We start from the raw sequence: 16015 nt of genomic DNA, 5'->3' as shown, positions 1-16015 counted from the left end.
GCCCAGAAAGCAGCAGGGCTGACAGCCCTGACCGTCGCGTCCCACAGGTCAGAGCACAGCTCATTGTACAAGCGGTACAACACATATAAGGAGGCAAAGTCTCTCCTTAGGTTCAATACCGCTTGTGAGTTTGGGATTTACCTACGTTCGTTTTAATCAAAAGTAAATGCTGTAAAAAATTAACACGGAGACTAGACTTAATTTGCAAGGGCAAACTCCAACTATCCTTAAAAGGTTTAAAGTTGGCTTGAGAGATAAGGTTTTATCTATGAAACTATTACGTCTACAGAGACAATTCTAGTCTCGAATTGTAGCAAATTTAGTCTATTTTAAAAACGTCCTGAGAACTTAGTAACAAAAACTAGTTCTTTAGGGTTATAATCGCCCAAATTTAAAGAACACGATATTTTCACGGCTTTCTCGATTTTTGACAAAGTTGCGTTCGGCGCTCGAGGTTACAAAATTCGATTATTTATTGGGCCAATATCATGTACAACTTTAAAGAGAACAGAACTACTTGATTTGACGCAAATAATAATTTATAAATGTACTGTAGAGACCTGACAAAATTTTAAACAGAAGTACTAGTAGTCTAGGGTCGGCAACGCGCATGTAACACCTCTGGAGTTGCAGGCATCCATAGGCTACGGTGACTGCTTACCATCAGGCGGGCCGTATGCTTGCTTGCCACCGTCGTGGTATAAAAAAAAAGTACATTTTTGAGTAACTCAGATAAAAGGTAAAAAAAACCCACGCGATGGTCATTTATCCCGTCGCAAGTTTTAGGCTGCGCGCTAAATCTTTTGTGCTCTTCTAATTTCCTGGGTTTATATCATAATAGAGGAAAGTAAAGCCAGGCCAACGTGACGGGAAGTTAAACACAGCGAACGCCTGCGATTTCCTTATTAATAATGTAAATTATTGATCGATTGTTTCATATTTAATTAGGCGCTTGAATAACGCAATATGTTAGTGTTTTTCATTGAGTAACTATTACTTCATATAGAGAAGTCATACCAAACAATGAAATTATCGAAATCGCAACCTGTATCACGCGACCAAAACGTCTTAAGCGTCGTGAAATTCATAGCGTTAAAAATGAACGTTCGATAAAATTGAACCATTACAAATTGAACCGTAAAATGTAACCGTCTGTTTCGGTTTACGGTTCAATTTGTAATGGTTGATTTTCAATATTTCCAATTCTAATTAACGTTTGGCCAACACTGGCTTTGGTCATGCAAAGTACTGATTTTTTATTTGACTTATTAATATGACGTACGCACATAATTGTCATATGGTCAGCTGCTTGTAGCGAAACTATCTCAAATACAATTAAATAAAAACTTGTTAGGCTTACAATTTCTCCTAACAAGATGTTAAAGCCCGGCCAGCAATGATCATTGTCAAGAGGGCGCTGTTATTTTCATGTACAGGTTGACAGTTAAGGGTAGTATAAAAAAAAAATACCAATGAAATTCCGCAATATGGCGCATAATCTTGATCATATATTATATAACTGATTAGGCTTTACTATTGTATAAAGACGTTAAGTGCGTGTTCAGATATTTGTGGCGATATTTTTACAAACTGTGCCGTCCATATAAACCACCAATTTTTAAAAGCACAGACGCTTTCCACATAGATTTCTGTACATTGACTCGCCTGTGGCTATTTCTATTGCACGCACAACCTTTAATAACACGACAATATGTGTTAAGGCACGCGCTTTCTTGAATGACACGATCTACATGTTGCTGTCAAATTCGCACAGTGATATTGTCAACCGGCATCGTGGGCGTGCAATAGAGATAGCAACAGGCGAGTCAATATACGAAAATCTATCTGAAAAGCGTTTTTTCTTTACCTACAACGTTTTAGAGCGACTTATGACCTCAAGCACCTTGAGCATACATTAGGTACACGTCATACGCCTACATATTTTAATTTTATTATTTTTTAAATATCACTTCTGCTTGTTATGATGTTTTACTATGCTGTAAATAAGTGAGCATAGATTAAAACAAGTTGTAAAGGTAAGGTATTCTTAGACGAAAAGTAGCAAGGTTTTCATTGGACGCTAGCATAATCTTTACCTAGTTTTACGAGTTTTTGGACCCGGGTATGTCCTTAAACTACGTCCAAAAGAGAGGTATGGGCAATGTGAATGTCATCTCGCCTTGTGTGGTAGGGCACAGCACAGCGGATGTCATTCCAGATCTAGAGCAGAGCCCAACTGGGGAAGTACCTCCACCTTACAGAAAACCGCAGCCAAATAACACTTGACCCTACTCATAGTGTTGTGTTCCTGCCGAGTAAGGTTGCCAGAGCTCAACGAGGGGGGTGGGGTTAGGGTCGGCAACGCGCATGTAACTCCTCTGGAGTTGCAGGCGTACATAGGCTACGGAGACTGCTTACCATCAGACAGGCCGTATGATTGTTTGCCACCGACGTAGTATAAAAAAAAAATGATCTTTAATAATTTATTTTTCGAGTTTTTCGATTTTCAGAGTCAAAATATGTGGCTTGGTCGTTGCGATACCGTCATGTGAGCGTAAGCTGTTTTTTTTTCAGTATTCATTATTTTTTACTATACAATAATTCTTGTAGGAATGAAACGGCCAAGCCACGTATTTTGATTAAGATGTAGTGTTTGTGAACTTTTTAGCAGATTTTGAAATTTGTAAACCAAAAGGGGCGAGTTTTGTTATGGAATTTTTGATTTTCGTAAGATTTTGATAAATTTCGTGGATAGATAGTTCCCTATTTAGTATATAATGTTTTTTAGACTTTATTAACTGGTAATGATCAAATATGGTATGGCTAACTACATTTAAAGAAACTTAATTTGTATTTTTTTATTCATAAAAAGTAATTAAATGCTGCAAATAGCGTTGTTGTAACACGGACATTATGTTTAACTTAAACAAGCTTATGACATGTCAATATCATTTCGAACATCGATCATCCGAGATAGTATTAGGGTACCTACTTGCGTTTAGTGGCAATGACACTAATCATTATGTAAACAGGCCCTAAGTTGCGGTCGTAGAGGCCTTATCTTATAAAATAAATTATTGATCCCCCTCTCGCTAGAAGAGGTGAAAAGAGGGGCGAGTTTCACACACCGTGCGTAAATACATTCTCACTTCGTCAAAAAAATAAGGCCCGCACAAAGGAACCGTTTTTTCTCTTAGCTGCTTTATTCATTCTGTTTTTTTTTCAGGTTGACTTACGCTGCCGTGCTCGCTATAATAGCTACTTGGATGAGACGTTTCGGAAACGGCCCCATGTGGCAGGTACAATATCTGTAGTGGAGCACAAGGCGCCGATTTATGAATTACTTTCAATTTTATTTCTACTACTAGGCAATTATATTTTACTAATAGAATTAAATCGAGCGGTCAATACCACTAGATTCCCAATTTCTATCGCTTGTACTTATTTCAAAACATTTCGCCTTGTATACTTTACGAGTGACGAAATCGAACACTCGAAATTCAAAAATTGGGCCCAAGGTCCGCTTTATTTTATAGAGCGCGATTCAGTATTCGGATTTTAGTTTTTGAACGTATTTTTTATTAGATAAATAGTTGAATTTATACCTTTTAGACAGTTGTGGGTGCGGAAGTGGATGCTTGTCGCCGGGACTGGTACTACCACCTGCTGTATGTCAACAACTATGTGGACTACTCGCAATGCATGGGACACGCGTGGTCAGTAAACCGAATACCCTTTTAACATCAGTTACACAACGAACATTCGTTTTGTGAGCTCTGTTCAAGTATGATCTATTTCTCAAGAGTGATTTACCTGGTATACTGGGTATTCGCAAAAAAACTTGACAGCTGATGGAGTATGCAACGTTCCCCGCGATATCATCCCATCATACCAATCCGTTCCTATACTCTGAGGTACGAGTCAGATATGATGATCGTTTTTGTCTCATCGTTTGTATCGTGACAGCGTGATAAAACGGTTTCCGTTACTTTCTATCAGCGTTTTTAGAAAGTGATAGTAATATTATCACGTGGATAAAGCCATCCATAATAGGTACAACTGCGTCTAGATTATAATGACGCTTACGTTTAAAGATAGGTAACTGAAGTATGCAAAAAGAAAGCCGTCTCGTATACAAACATTTCATGAGTGCGAAAGAGGCAGTCTACAAATAAAAAAAACGTGACCATTTTTGAGCCTCATAGCGGCCGCCAGCGGCTACTTAAATGTGTCAAAAGGTATGGTTAGTGGACTGGAAAATACGATAACCGGAATTCAAAATTTACGGGGACGATTATATCCTGTCATATATTGTTAGAAAGAAAAGAAAAGCAAATAATAATACGCTAATTTCAATACTTTCAATGACACTTGAAATCATTCTGATTTCGGTCGCACTTTTGATATACGACAGGCAATCTCGTACATTGTAGATCTGCAGTGACTGCTGTAATACTCGTAAAATTTCAGTCACCTTTACCTCTTATTTCAGGTATTTAGGAGCGGACATGATGCTAACGGTTTTCGGGCTCCTGATATTCTGCGTATTAAGAAGTTGGCGTGCGCGGAAGATAGCCATCGGCGTGGCGTTAGTGGTAGGCGTGCTCACGCCAGCGGTGCACATCTACTACCAGAACCTGAACGCCATCGTCTTACTTTCACCAGAGTGAGGACCCTTAGAATCTTTGGTCTCCGCTGAAAGTTTCTCTAGGCACCTTCCACCGTCTTCATTTTGTCAGACGAAACGTTCCTGGTGACATCTATTGAGACGCCAGTTAGAAAACTTTGGATGATCCCTCGTTAGACTAACGCAGAATGGGGATTTCACACATACTTGAATTTCTTTGCAGTTACGTTCAGGTTTCATCAGGATGTTTTTCCATACCGACATTTAACAAATAAGGAACTGATAATTACGAGCTGGGATTGTTGAAACACTGTGAAAAACTGTACTGTACTGTGTACTGTAGTGCCTGGAGAAAACTTCGGCAGGGAGTTCATTTCAGAGCACACGCGTCCACGGGAGGAAATTATCCTTAAATCGCAGAGTCCGCAAGCTTTTACTTAGGTTCTAGGGTGTAAGAATGAACACCCTGCCATTGGCGAGCGAGCGGTGCGGTGATAGAAAGCGGCCGTTGGCATTATGTGAAACAATTTTTCAGAGCACAATACACAATGGATTGTGCTCTGAACAATTGTTTGTCAAGACCTGTAGACTATAGATGGTGAAAAGGGTGCAGGGAAGAAGAGTAGCAGGAGAAAAACAAGTAGGTATACGAAAATGAAATAGCTATAGCGGCCGCGAGGGACAGCGTCTGTGTGTGACAGTGGTCAGTTAGCAACTGTTTTGGCTTCGATACAGGTACGTATGCATCTATGTATGTATATATAACGTTGCATGTCGCTCGTGCTCACTATTCAATGCGTAAGTATAGATTTATTTATATAAGAAGTACATCGTCATACAAAATAGGTAAGTAAAAAAGGTATATATAGATACAGGTATAGGTAAGTATTAGTTTTAAGTTTCTTTTTCAGATATATATAGTTTAGAAGCCACACGCTCGGCTACCAGTCCATCCACTACAGCTGGAATCGGTCTATTTCAGAGTCGCCCGCAACTTCCTCGTGAACGACCCAACCTTTAACAACATGCACAAACGGACCCATACCAACATCGTATGCTATGCCATGGGCATGGCGCTCGGCATGTGGGTCTATAAGCTGATGAACACCAGATTTGACTTTACAAAGTACAAAGTAAGCATTTCTTAAACTCTAATTGCCACTAACAAATTTAGTGGGTGTTTTTCTGCATCCATTTATTTGTTTGTCTGTTTTCTACCCGGAAAGCGTTAACTGTCGGCCCGCTGCGCTCAGCGAAGTTGCTTTTTAACGGATCCGTCGAATGGAAAAATAGTATACATATCTCGGCTAATAGATAAGAAAGCCTCAGATCACATGTAATTATCGGAGGCAAAGCTGAGTTATTTCTTACTTTAGTGCCATGAGTATGTAATTTACTAATTCCTTTCTTATACACCTATATTTCTAATTATTATTTATTTACGAAAATGGGGCTTAATCGCGTGTCATTAAGTTTTAAAATTAAATCCGACGTTTGAGTATGAAATTGTCCCCGGAGAAACCCCATTAATTCCCGTTTTCGTAAATGATAATGTGTTTACGTGATGACAACATGACATACTTAATTTATCGTCAACTATCAATTGTTTGTTATTTATATATTTTGACCTTGTCCTAGAAATATCGCGTCATCTACTGGTGCACGTTTCCCGCTATGTTACTCCTCGTCATGAGCGGCGGCATCTTCTACATCGACGGCATCCAGGTCCCGCTGGTTGTGCGCCTCTTGTACTCGCCGCTGGTCAAGGTCCTGTTCGGGATGAATCTCGTCGTGTTAACGACAGGGACTGTGTTTAAACTGGAAAGTAAGGATCATTACTTGCGTTTGACAGTTAGGGCTCAATTAGACGAAGTGAGAACTCGCAATTAAGTTTCATTACATTGCGGAACGAATAATGAAACCATTGCTTTCGCTTGGAATCCGCCGGATGGAAGGCGTAGCTCCAGGCGGATCTGTGCAGTCTTGATGACGGTCCGTCGAGAATGAGCTACGAGCGGTCGGACTGAGCTGGGGCGAAGTCAGAAGGGTCGCTTAAGATAGGAAGTCGTGGAGCGTGGCGCGAGCTTGTGAAGGCCCTCAGCACCTCTGGGGTGCCTTAAGACAACAACAATATTGCGGTATTTGATCGGTCGGCTAAATTGGATGTAATTTCAATTGTCTGCAATGTAGCGAAACTCGCATGAGAGTTCGCGCACCATCCAAGTGAGCCCTAGTTCCCTTAGTAGTTTTTTGTGCGAAAGGATAAGGAGTTAAACTTACTTCTTGCAAACCTGTTCTCAGCTAACTATCACTTAGACATTTTAGAATCGAAAGTGAATAACAGTTTTTTTATAGACATGGTGAGATTGAACTTAAAACAGATAAGATTGTCGTTTGTGGTCATAATATAACATGTCTTACCTTTCTTCATGAAACAAGTTACTATCAAAAATGTTTGTGTATTCGGTAGCTCAGTTAGTAAAACGACTGGTTTTTATCCTATTTTCCTCCAGTTTCTCGACTTTTTCTTCATATCAAAGCATTGACCTTGTTTGTCGTTGTTTTAGCGGTGTACCGTGGGTTGCTCGAATGGCGTGGCTGGGCAGTGTCCGCGCAGTTGTCCTACTGCGCCTACTTAGTGCACGTATCGGTGATACGCTACAGCGCGGCCAACCACACCTCCCTGCTGCACGCCAGCGTCTTCCAGATCGTAAGTCATTATTTACTTTATTTAAAAATGCGGCATATATCATATCCAGAACAGAGACTTCGACACAGCTGCTACATTCAAATATACATATCTGTTGCAGCCCATCGTAAGATCAGGCAGATCGTTAAATTCCTAGGCATGTTGTGAAACTTGAAAATCTTTGTCCCGTTCCCTGAGTCCCTATTTCTGGACAGTTTGCCCTTCGGGCATCTGATGCAACCCAACGAACATATCCTACCTACGAGTACCTATTGCTTTAATATGACTACCTCAAAAACATTACGATCTGCCTGATTTAACAATCGGCCGCCGACATATCCATAACATACTTCGTCAATATCCTGCTTTAGTTTGGGGTCATGATCAAGAATGTTATAAATGTAACATTAGAAGGTGGAACATGTGGGCAAGCTAGATCTATGATAAAGAAACACATGCTTAAAATGCGAAAATCATGAAAATTTATATAAAGATGAAGTGTACTGTATAAAATTAATTCTACACGCCTAGACTCCTTAACTCAAAAAATCTTTTTAATTTAAGATTAGTAGTTAAGTTAGAAAAATGCATTTTTTTTTTATATGAAATAAACAGATTAAATTAAAAAAAAAAAAATTTTTTTAATAATATGGACAAGGTTTTTCATGGGACTGACATGAAAATCATGAAAAAATATACCCTCAGGCCCAACGTTTTGTCTAGTTCGATCCCTCGAAGTGTCCATAAGATTAATTTTTTCGCGATTATGTGATTAGTCCTGGGGAAATTTGTTTAGTATGACCATCTTAACAGGTTTTTGACATCTGAGTGATCCTGAGATCATGACCCCCAAAATCATCCAGTAAATAATAAGATTCCGTCTAGGCTAGCTCTACAGTAAATAAAAAAGCGGCATGTGCGAGTCGGACTCGCCCATAGAGGGTTCCGTACCATTTATGACGTATTAAAAAAAACTACTTACTAGATCTCGTTGACACCAATTTTCGGAGGAAGTTTGCATGGTAATGTTCATCATATATTTGTTTTAAGTTTATCATTCTCTTATTTTAGAAGTTACAAGGGGGGGGGGGGGGGGGACACACATTTTACGACTTTGGAAGTGTCTCTCGCGCAAACTATTCAGTTTAAGAAAAAAATATATTAGAAACCTCAATATCATTTTTGAAGACCTATCCATAGATACCCCATAAGTATGGGTTTAATGAAATTTTTTTTTGAGTTTCAGTTCTAAGTATTGGGGAACGCCCAAATTTATCAAATTTTATTGTTTTTTTTCTTTCTATTTTTGTGTAAATATCTTAATGCGGTTCATAGAAAACATCTACTTACCAAGTTTGAACAGCATAGTTCTTATAGTTTCGGAAAAAAGTGGCTGTGACATAAACGGACAGACAGACGGACATGACGAATCTATAAGGGTTCCGTTTTTTGCCATTTGGCTACGGAGCCCTAAAAATAACATGATACCTATAGTGTGAAAGTGCTCCAATAAACTCACTTTTTTTAGAAATTTACCATTTAATGGTGACAACTCCGCCCATTCCACAGAAGTTTGGTCTTACTATCATAACCTGATATAGTCTAAAACTATTCGTATGGATCCAGGTCCTAACTTACTTCGTCGTATACCTACTCTAAACCTATTCGTATGGCTCCAGGCCCTAACTTACTTCGTAGTATACTCTAAAACTATTCGTATGGTTCCAGGCCCTAACTTACTTCGTAGTATACTCTAAAATTATTCGTATGGTTCCAGGCCCTAACTTACTTCGGACAGCTGGTCATGACCTTCGTTTTGGCGTTCATTTGCTGGATGATGATCGAGGCTCCCTTCAGCCAGCTGGTGAAGATCTGTTTCTATTCAGCCCCCAATGAACAGAAGGACAAGGAGACGGAACTAATAGGAACATCAAATTGTATTACTAGCAGCAAATAGAAATCCCTAGCAGAGCTCGGAAACCATTTTATTTTTCAAACCGGTTTCGTTCATTCACCCGGGAATGAAAAGGATTTCGTTTCCATTTGCGGTTACCGGTTAAAGAACTGTTCTTTCGAGATAACGGTTTATGCCAAATACGTTCTCATTTCATTCTTGAGGAACGAAATTAACCAGTTAAATTTAAGATATCAAAGCAAGATAGAACGAGTAAGTAGTAATGGTTGTAAAACGGGTATATTTTTTTTCTGAAAAATTATGACATTAGACAAATTTAAGTGCCCATGATGTTAAAAGTAAATAAGATTTTTATTGTTTCTTTACTAATACACTTAGCCAACCGCAATCATATATAAAAATTACAACCTTTAACAGAGAATACTTTAAAACGAACGCCACAAATTTTCAAGGTTTGAATTATCAGTAGGTATTAACCTACTCATATGACCGTTATTTTTATTAATAATTTAGAATTTTTACTGTTTATTCTTACTTAATTTCTTAAATTTAAAGAAAATGGCAGTCTAAAATTCACTTGCATCACACCTGCACTAAAAGATGTGCAATTCAGCGCAATACTTGTAACATATGTGAGGCTTCACATACCCATAGTTTGGAAGGAGGCTACAATGAAATAAAACACATAGATATTTTGTTGTAAATTCGTAACAGCAACATTTTACTATGTAATATTCAATCAAAGTAATTTATATGAATAGAATAGAATAGAATAGAAGAAATTTATTCAGAAAACGCTTAAGTTTAGGTAAAACATGAGACGACAGAATCAATTTATTATTAAGCGTCACTGAAAAGGTCTCCACTCAGCTTAATGTCAAGATACCACCTAAGGGTCTCGACGCTGGTCTTCCGTGGAAACCTATTCCGTGGATATGCTAACAAACATTATATGTATTCATTTACTTTAACAAAAAAAATATTATCTAATCAAATCAAGCTAAAGTCTGTACGGAAAGAGAAGAGTCGTGGAATGTATGGGGCTCAATACATTCCACAACTCTTCTCTTTCCGAACAGACTCTAATAGAAAAGGAATCTCAAATCAAAAACAAAGATTAAAAACTACATTATCAACTTATCAGACTTATCTCAGATAACTTTGCATTCTATCTGCCCGATTAGAACTTAAAGATACGTCGTTTCCAAAATATACGATATGGATTCGATATGTCAAAAACGTATTTAATCCACATCGTATCTTTAGCAAATGTTTGACTTATCATAAAGTTCGAATCAGGCCGTTAATCACTTATCCCGCTCTCATCTGATTCAAAAGAACCAAAAAATACTGGAAGCGTTGCTCCGTTACACGGTAAGTACTTACAATAATAATATATGTCTCGCTGGTACTTGTACGTACATGTACTCGTATTTGCGTGAGCGAAACGCATGGGCGAATAACAAACGATCAGGCCTATTCCAACCTGCACTGACATGAAACCGGTATTAGAAGGATATCGAAATTATCTGTTAACTGTCATTCACACGGGCGTCTCGCTCGCACTTACTTGCTACTTTTGAGCTTACCACTCACATAAAATAAACAATGGCCTTTGTTTAACTGATTAGGGTCTGAGGCTTAAAAATAACTCCAGAAACTGTACTAATCCCCACAGTAAACTCAAGAAGGGTTGTGTTGTCGGTACTAAAACAACGATAAATAATATAACGAATAAAACCCACAACTCAGGAACAAATATCTGTACTCATCACACTCGTCTTACCGGGATTCCAACACAGCAACTGGTCATCAAAATAGGTACAGGACGTACATTTGTCTCACCAAACGCATGTGACACACAATTAATTTAACATTTATAAAGGTTGACTCACGCTACACAGGGGCAGGGCCGGGCCGGAGCTTCCGGCGCTTCGTTTTCTATGGAAAGCATTACGTCATCACCGGAGCTCTGTAGTGGCCCGGTGCGGGCTCGGACCGGAGACTAGCCGGTCATGCTATAAGCAAAAATCGGACTTCCCGGAGCCTCCGGGCCACCCGGTGACTCAATTCTTCCTTTCGGGTGATATTCCACTAGTCTAAGATCTTTGTCCAATGTGCATTGCGTCTCACTCTCTCATTAAGCAAAATGTCAGACGCAAATACACATTGGACCAAGATGAAAAACCAGAATACCACCTTCGCAATGTGCATGCTCGGATGTGTCGGTATATATTTGCCAAAATAAGAAGGTTACAAAACGTCATAAATTTGTTTGTTAAATATGGATGGTATAGCCAATACATTACTTGGTCGGGTTATATTTTACTCGGCGCAGAGAGAAGTTAATTAACAATGACTGCCAATCTCTATATGAAACCAAATTTCTGTAAATAAAGCTACACAATTCTACATATTGCCGGTTTTGTGGAAAGCAATAAAAAAATAGTACTTATATTTATTTTAGTCACGCTGGCTCCACATTTTACTTGAGATAGTTGATAGCGCCAGACAAGTTGCCTAAGAATTTGTTACCAATTTTAATAGTAAATGAAGTGGAATAAAAAAATGTTCAGAAGAAGCAGAGCTTTAAGAACTAAATACTGCCGTTTCGTACATATTGTCGGATTATCATATTATTGACAATGAAATAAATTATATAACAAAAGAATAACGTACTATAAGTATATATAAGTCGTTACGTAGCCGCCTGTTGTCTGCCTCTACATTTAATCAATTGTTTGTTTTTTATTTTCTTTTGTATCTTTTTACTGAGGTGTTCCAATAAAGAGTATTCTATTTATACATCTATCTATCTATCTATCTATCTACGCAAGGTTTATTACAAGCGACTTAGTTAAGTATTTATTTGACCTATATATATTTCCCGAACAACGCGGTATCCGTGAAGATTCAGTCTTTATTATTTACTTTTCCATGTTAGGTGTTACTACATGAAAGTCGCAACGGTCGCAACACGGGCGACTCGGATATATACGTCAAAATTATATAAGTTGTCTTGATTTATTTTGTGAAATACGGAGGTGTTGCGGAAATGTAATTTAGTCGGATTATATTAAATGAGATATCTAGTAATGTTACTGCTTGTAAAAATTATTCATTAATGAGCATGTAGGTTATAAATTAATATAAATATACTAATTTTTTCTCATATTCCCACGTATTACTTTTCATTTCGTACGAAGTTATATATAATGAAATATCTCGTTAATAAATTTGTAGATTACGGGAAACTATTTCTTTTACTTAATTTAGAGTCCAACTGTTCTTCTGTAAATCTGCCTGCAGAGAGTACGAACATCATATTTCAGTGCAGTTATTGAATTACTCATAAAGGTGCCTATATTTCATTTGCAATCTGTCGTTGGCGATATTATTGCTAACTGCTCGCGTACGATGCATTCTCCTGAAATAGATAGGCCATACATTTTTTCAGGCTGTAGAGAGCAGCACTAGCATGTATTATAAACCTGAGAGTAACTTATGCATACTATGCCTTAAACAGTTTTTTGACAAGTTTTCACTATGGCATTGATGCATCAAGGCGTTTTGGTTACAGATGGTCTAACGCGAAACGAAATTTCGTTACCTATCTGCCTCTCTGTCTATCGAATAGGCAAGAATGATGGAGGCAGAAACCACAATTTAGATTTTCCATTTCGCGGTAGGCCCCGTGTGCGTTAGTAACGCCCTCTACGCAGAGTTTTGCGTAATATTCCCTATTTTATGCCTATTATTACTGTAACTACTGAAATAATACAATAATACTCTTCGTATGTTTTATTGTTCCTAAATTAATGATTAACCCTTTACCAGGCCCCGAAGAACCAGCGTGTCTTAATACGTACTTTATATTATGTTGCAACCGTATTGAACGCCTTGTAAAAAATGTATTTATGAACGTCGGAGATCTTCCTTTAAACCAGAAATAAAAATGTGGGTTAAGGTTATCCCATCGCCTGTCTAAGTAATGAACTGTCATACTAGATTTTGTCTTATTATATTCTTGATCAGGCCAAGGGATATATTCCACCCACATCTTATATCGGTTATAATAGTCAAGGTTTAACTCCAAATCTCCTACGAAACATTATATCAATCACTGAAAAAAAATCACTTACTTACGTGAGTTTTTATGACATGACAAGACAATTTACCGGGCCATGGGAAATATAGCTCCCACACAGTTAAACTCTAATAAGGCCATGGGATAATGTCAACCCACATCCTAATTCTGGTCATACATAATAATGCATGAATATTTAGCAATGTTTCCGATTACATTAGCTTTCAACACTCAAAATCTACAAAATATCAAAAAATTGTTCGACCTATGTACTTCTGTTTCATAGAAATTATGAAAAGTGATCGAATTTCTCCGTAGTTTACTGAAATTAGCGTTCAAGTGAATTTAAACGGCTGCCAAAGATATATTACGCAATTTAGAAGCGTGTTGTGAATGAAGATCATAAAATAATATTTTCAGGGATTGACAAAATATTTTGTAGGTGGTTTGGAGTTAAAACCTGACTACGGTAACCGATATAAGATGTGGGTGAAATATATCCCTTGGCCTGGTAAAGGGTTAAGACGTGGAACGCATAATTTCGTCAGGGGGAAGGGGAAGCCTATGTGCCTCTCTTTCGCACAAAGAAAGATCGCGCAGTGATAGAGAGGCGAATAGATGAACTAATGAAGTGGTTCGCGGTTATAGCCCTTACTGTATTGTAGTATCGTAAGTGTCAGGATGTCAGGACCATGATAGCTATTTATAACGATATAAATAGCTATCATGGTCCTGACATCCTGACGCTTACTCCCAGTTTTAGTACCTTCTTTGTATTATTTGGTACATGACATCAAAAAAAAATTACCTCGCTAAAAATCGAGAAATATTGAAAATAATGTGGTCAAAAAAGTTACAGTTAGAATAAACTTTGTATGTGCACAGTGGTGCAGCCACTCAATGTGAACCGGGCCTTCAATATAGTTCAACAGTTAATATTTTTGGCTAAAACAGTTATGTATTTTAGAGAAGTGTAAATCTTGAGCGTTTCGGGGGTTTGAAGACACGAGGGTTAAACAATTTTTTCTAACGACTGAAACACAACATTTTTTATAGTACATATGGTACTACTTTACCGCACTAGGGCGTTAATTAGCACTTTACGCGCCTATGTCGAAAATTTAAAGTGCCATATGTACTGTAAAACGTTGTATATGTGCGAATAGATAATTGGCAACTCGTTTCGATTTAAAACACTCCTTTCGATCGTGTTTTAATTTACTGCCACTGGTTGTGAATAATTGAACTCGTTTTGAATTAATGTATAATTACCACACCAACGCCAAAAAATATTTAAACTTCAAAATCATCACAAGTCGTCGTCGTCGTTAATTTTACATTCCTAGGTGATAAAATATTTCAAAATTTGAATGATTAAATTACTTTGCATTTCTTGTGAATAAAATGTAAGTAACTTTCCCATCCGTTTTTAAAGAATAACGGCAATACATGCGAAAGACCGACTATGACTGTTAACCACCGAATCCCAGCGCTCAAAATGTATTCCACTGATGTCATGCTTAAAAAAATTTAACATTTTGAGAATAATATGGTTAGTTATAATTTTTTACCCCTCTCATTTCTTGAAAATATAAGTAATTATGTTGAAACTCAGTAAGAGTTGCTGGAGAGATGCTATCTAGCAACCCTTACTGGACTTGTACTCCCTAACTATAGAGCTATTTTTTAATAAGTAAAAAGAAATGCAAAAAAGCAGTTACTTCTTTTACAGTCAAATATCCATTAACTTTATAACTTTTTAATATTTTGTGTTCTACGTTGTATCGATATATGTGTACCCGAAGTCGATAAATGAGAACTCTCTATGACAGTTCAAGAATGCCACAATAATTCCGGTCTCTGTTAATAATAGTTTGCCACCTTATTGACGTGCATTTTTACATATCAAACAAAAAATAAATAAAAAATATTGAATGTGGATACATTCATCCTCCTTAGACGTGGCTGCTACAGTCTTCACGATTTTATTTGCCGTGTGATCATCGGTTTCCAGTTGCAGCTTGGTGCCATCGAGGAATGTCCATAGTATATGAAAAAAGAAAAATGTTTATAATACCATTCATTGTATCACAATATCGACTAAGTACTACTAGAGGGCACCTTTAACCTTATTTTGGCAATGTTAAATATCCTTACAATTGTCTATTAATGATAGTTTTCAGTAAGTAGCTCATAATTGGGTAGTTTCTCCCCTACACCCTAAATTCATCCAACGAAATAAAATGTTCCGTAGGGTATACATGGTGGCCTATTTAGATCGTTCAGTATGGGAAAGTTTGAAACTATAACACATACGAAGATCTGTTCCTAGGAATCATGCCATCGATTTTCTATATATAAAGACGGGCCAATAACACCTGCTTTGTATCTACTGTTTTATTTTTGAAGATTCTATACCTATGTTATAATTATCACCTACTAAGTTTTTGAAATTAACAAAACTAAAGCTATTTTAGTCTAACAAGCATATTGTTATACTTTCTCTTTCACATATGTAAACTATTGAATGAAAAACAATAGCCCATAGGTAAGCCCATATAATATACCTAAGCCCTAACTCGTAAAATACTTGTCAAGGAGAAATTATGCAAAAAATGCAAATATAAAACTATATGTAAAATATTTGAAGAGTTTCATCCATTATTCCTGGGATCCATTATCAGAAATAGATCTTGA

At 37.4% G+C, this 16015-nt stretch overlaps 1 protein-coding gene across 1 annotated transcript; it reads left to right on the top strand.

The window, feature by feature from the left end:
• Nucleotides 1-2519: 2519 nt before the first annotated feature.
• LOC133527871 (O-acyltransferase like protein-like) lies at nucleotides 2520-11108 on the top strand. The gene is made up of 8 exons (XM_061865063.1): nucleotides 2520-2548; nucleotides 3227-3299; nucleotides 3613-3716; nucleotides 4493-4666; nucleotides 5610-5760; nucleotides 6266-6452; nucleotides 7195-7337; nucleotides 9094-11108. The coding sequence occupies exons 1-8, from the start codon at nucleotides 2520-2522 to the stop codon at nucleotides 9271-9273; spliced, it is 1041 nt and encodes a 346-aa protein (XP_061721047.1). The 3' UTR covers nucleotides 9274-11108.
• Nucleotides 11109-16015: the final 4907 nt, after the last annotated feature.

This window comes from Cydia pomonella, chromosome 18, assembly GCF_033807575.1.
Source record: "Cydia pomonella isolate Wapato2018A chromosome 18, ilCydPomo1, whole genome shotgun sequence".
Taxonomy (NCBI): domain Eukaryota; kingdom Metazoa; phylum Arthropoda; class Insecta; order Lepidoptera; family Tortricidae; genus Cydia; species Cydia pomonella.
Note: the sequence above shows the minus strand (reverse complement) of the source record. Positions and strands in the feature narration are given on the sequence as shown.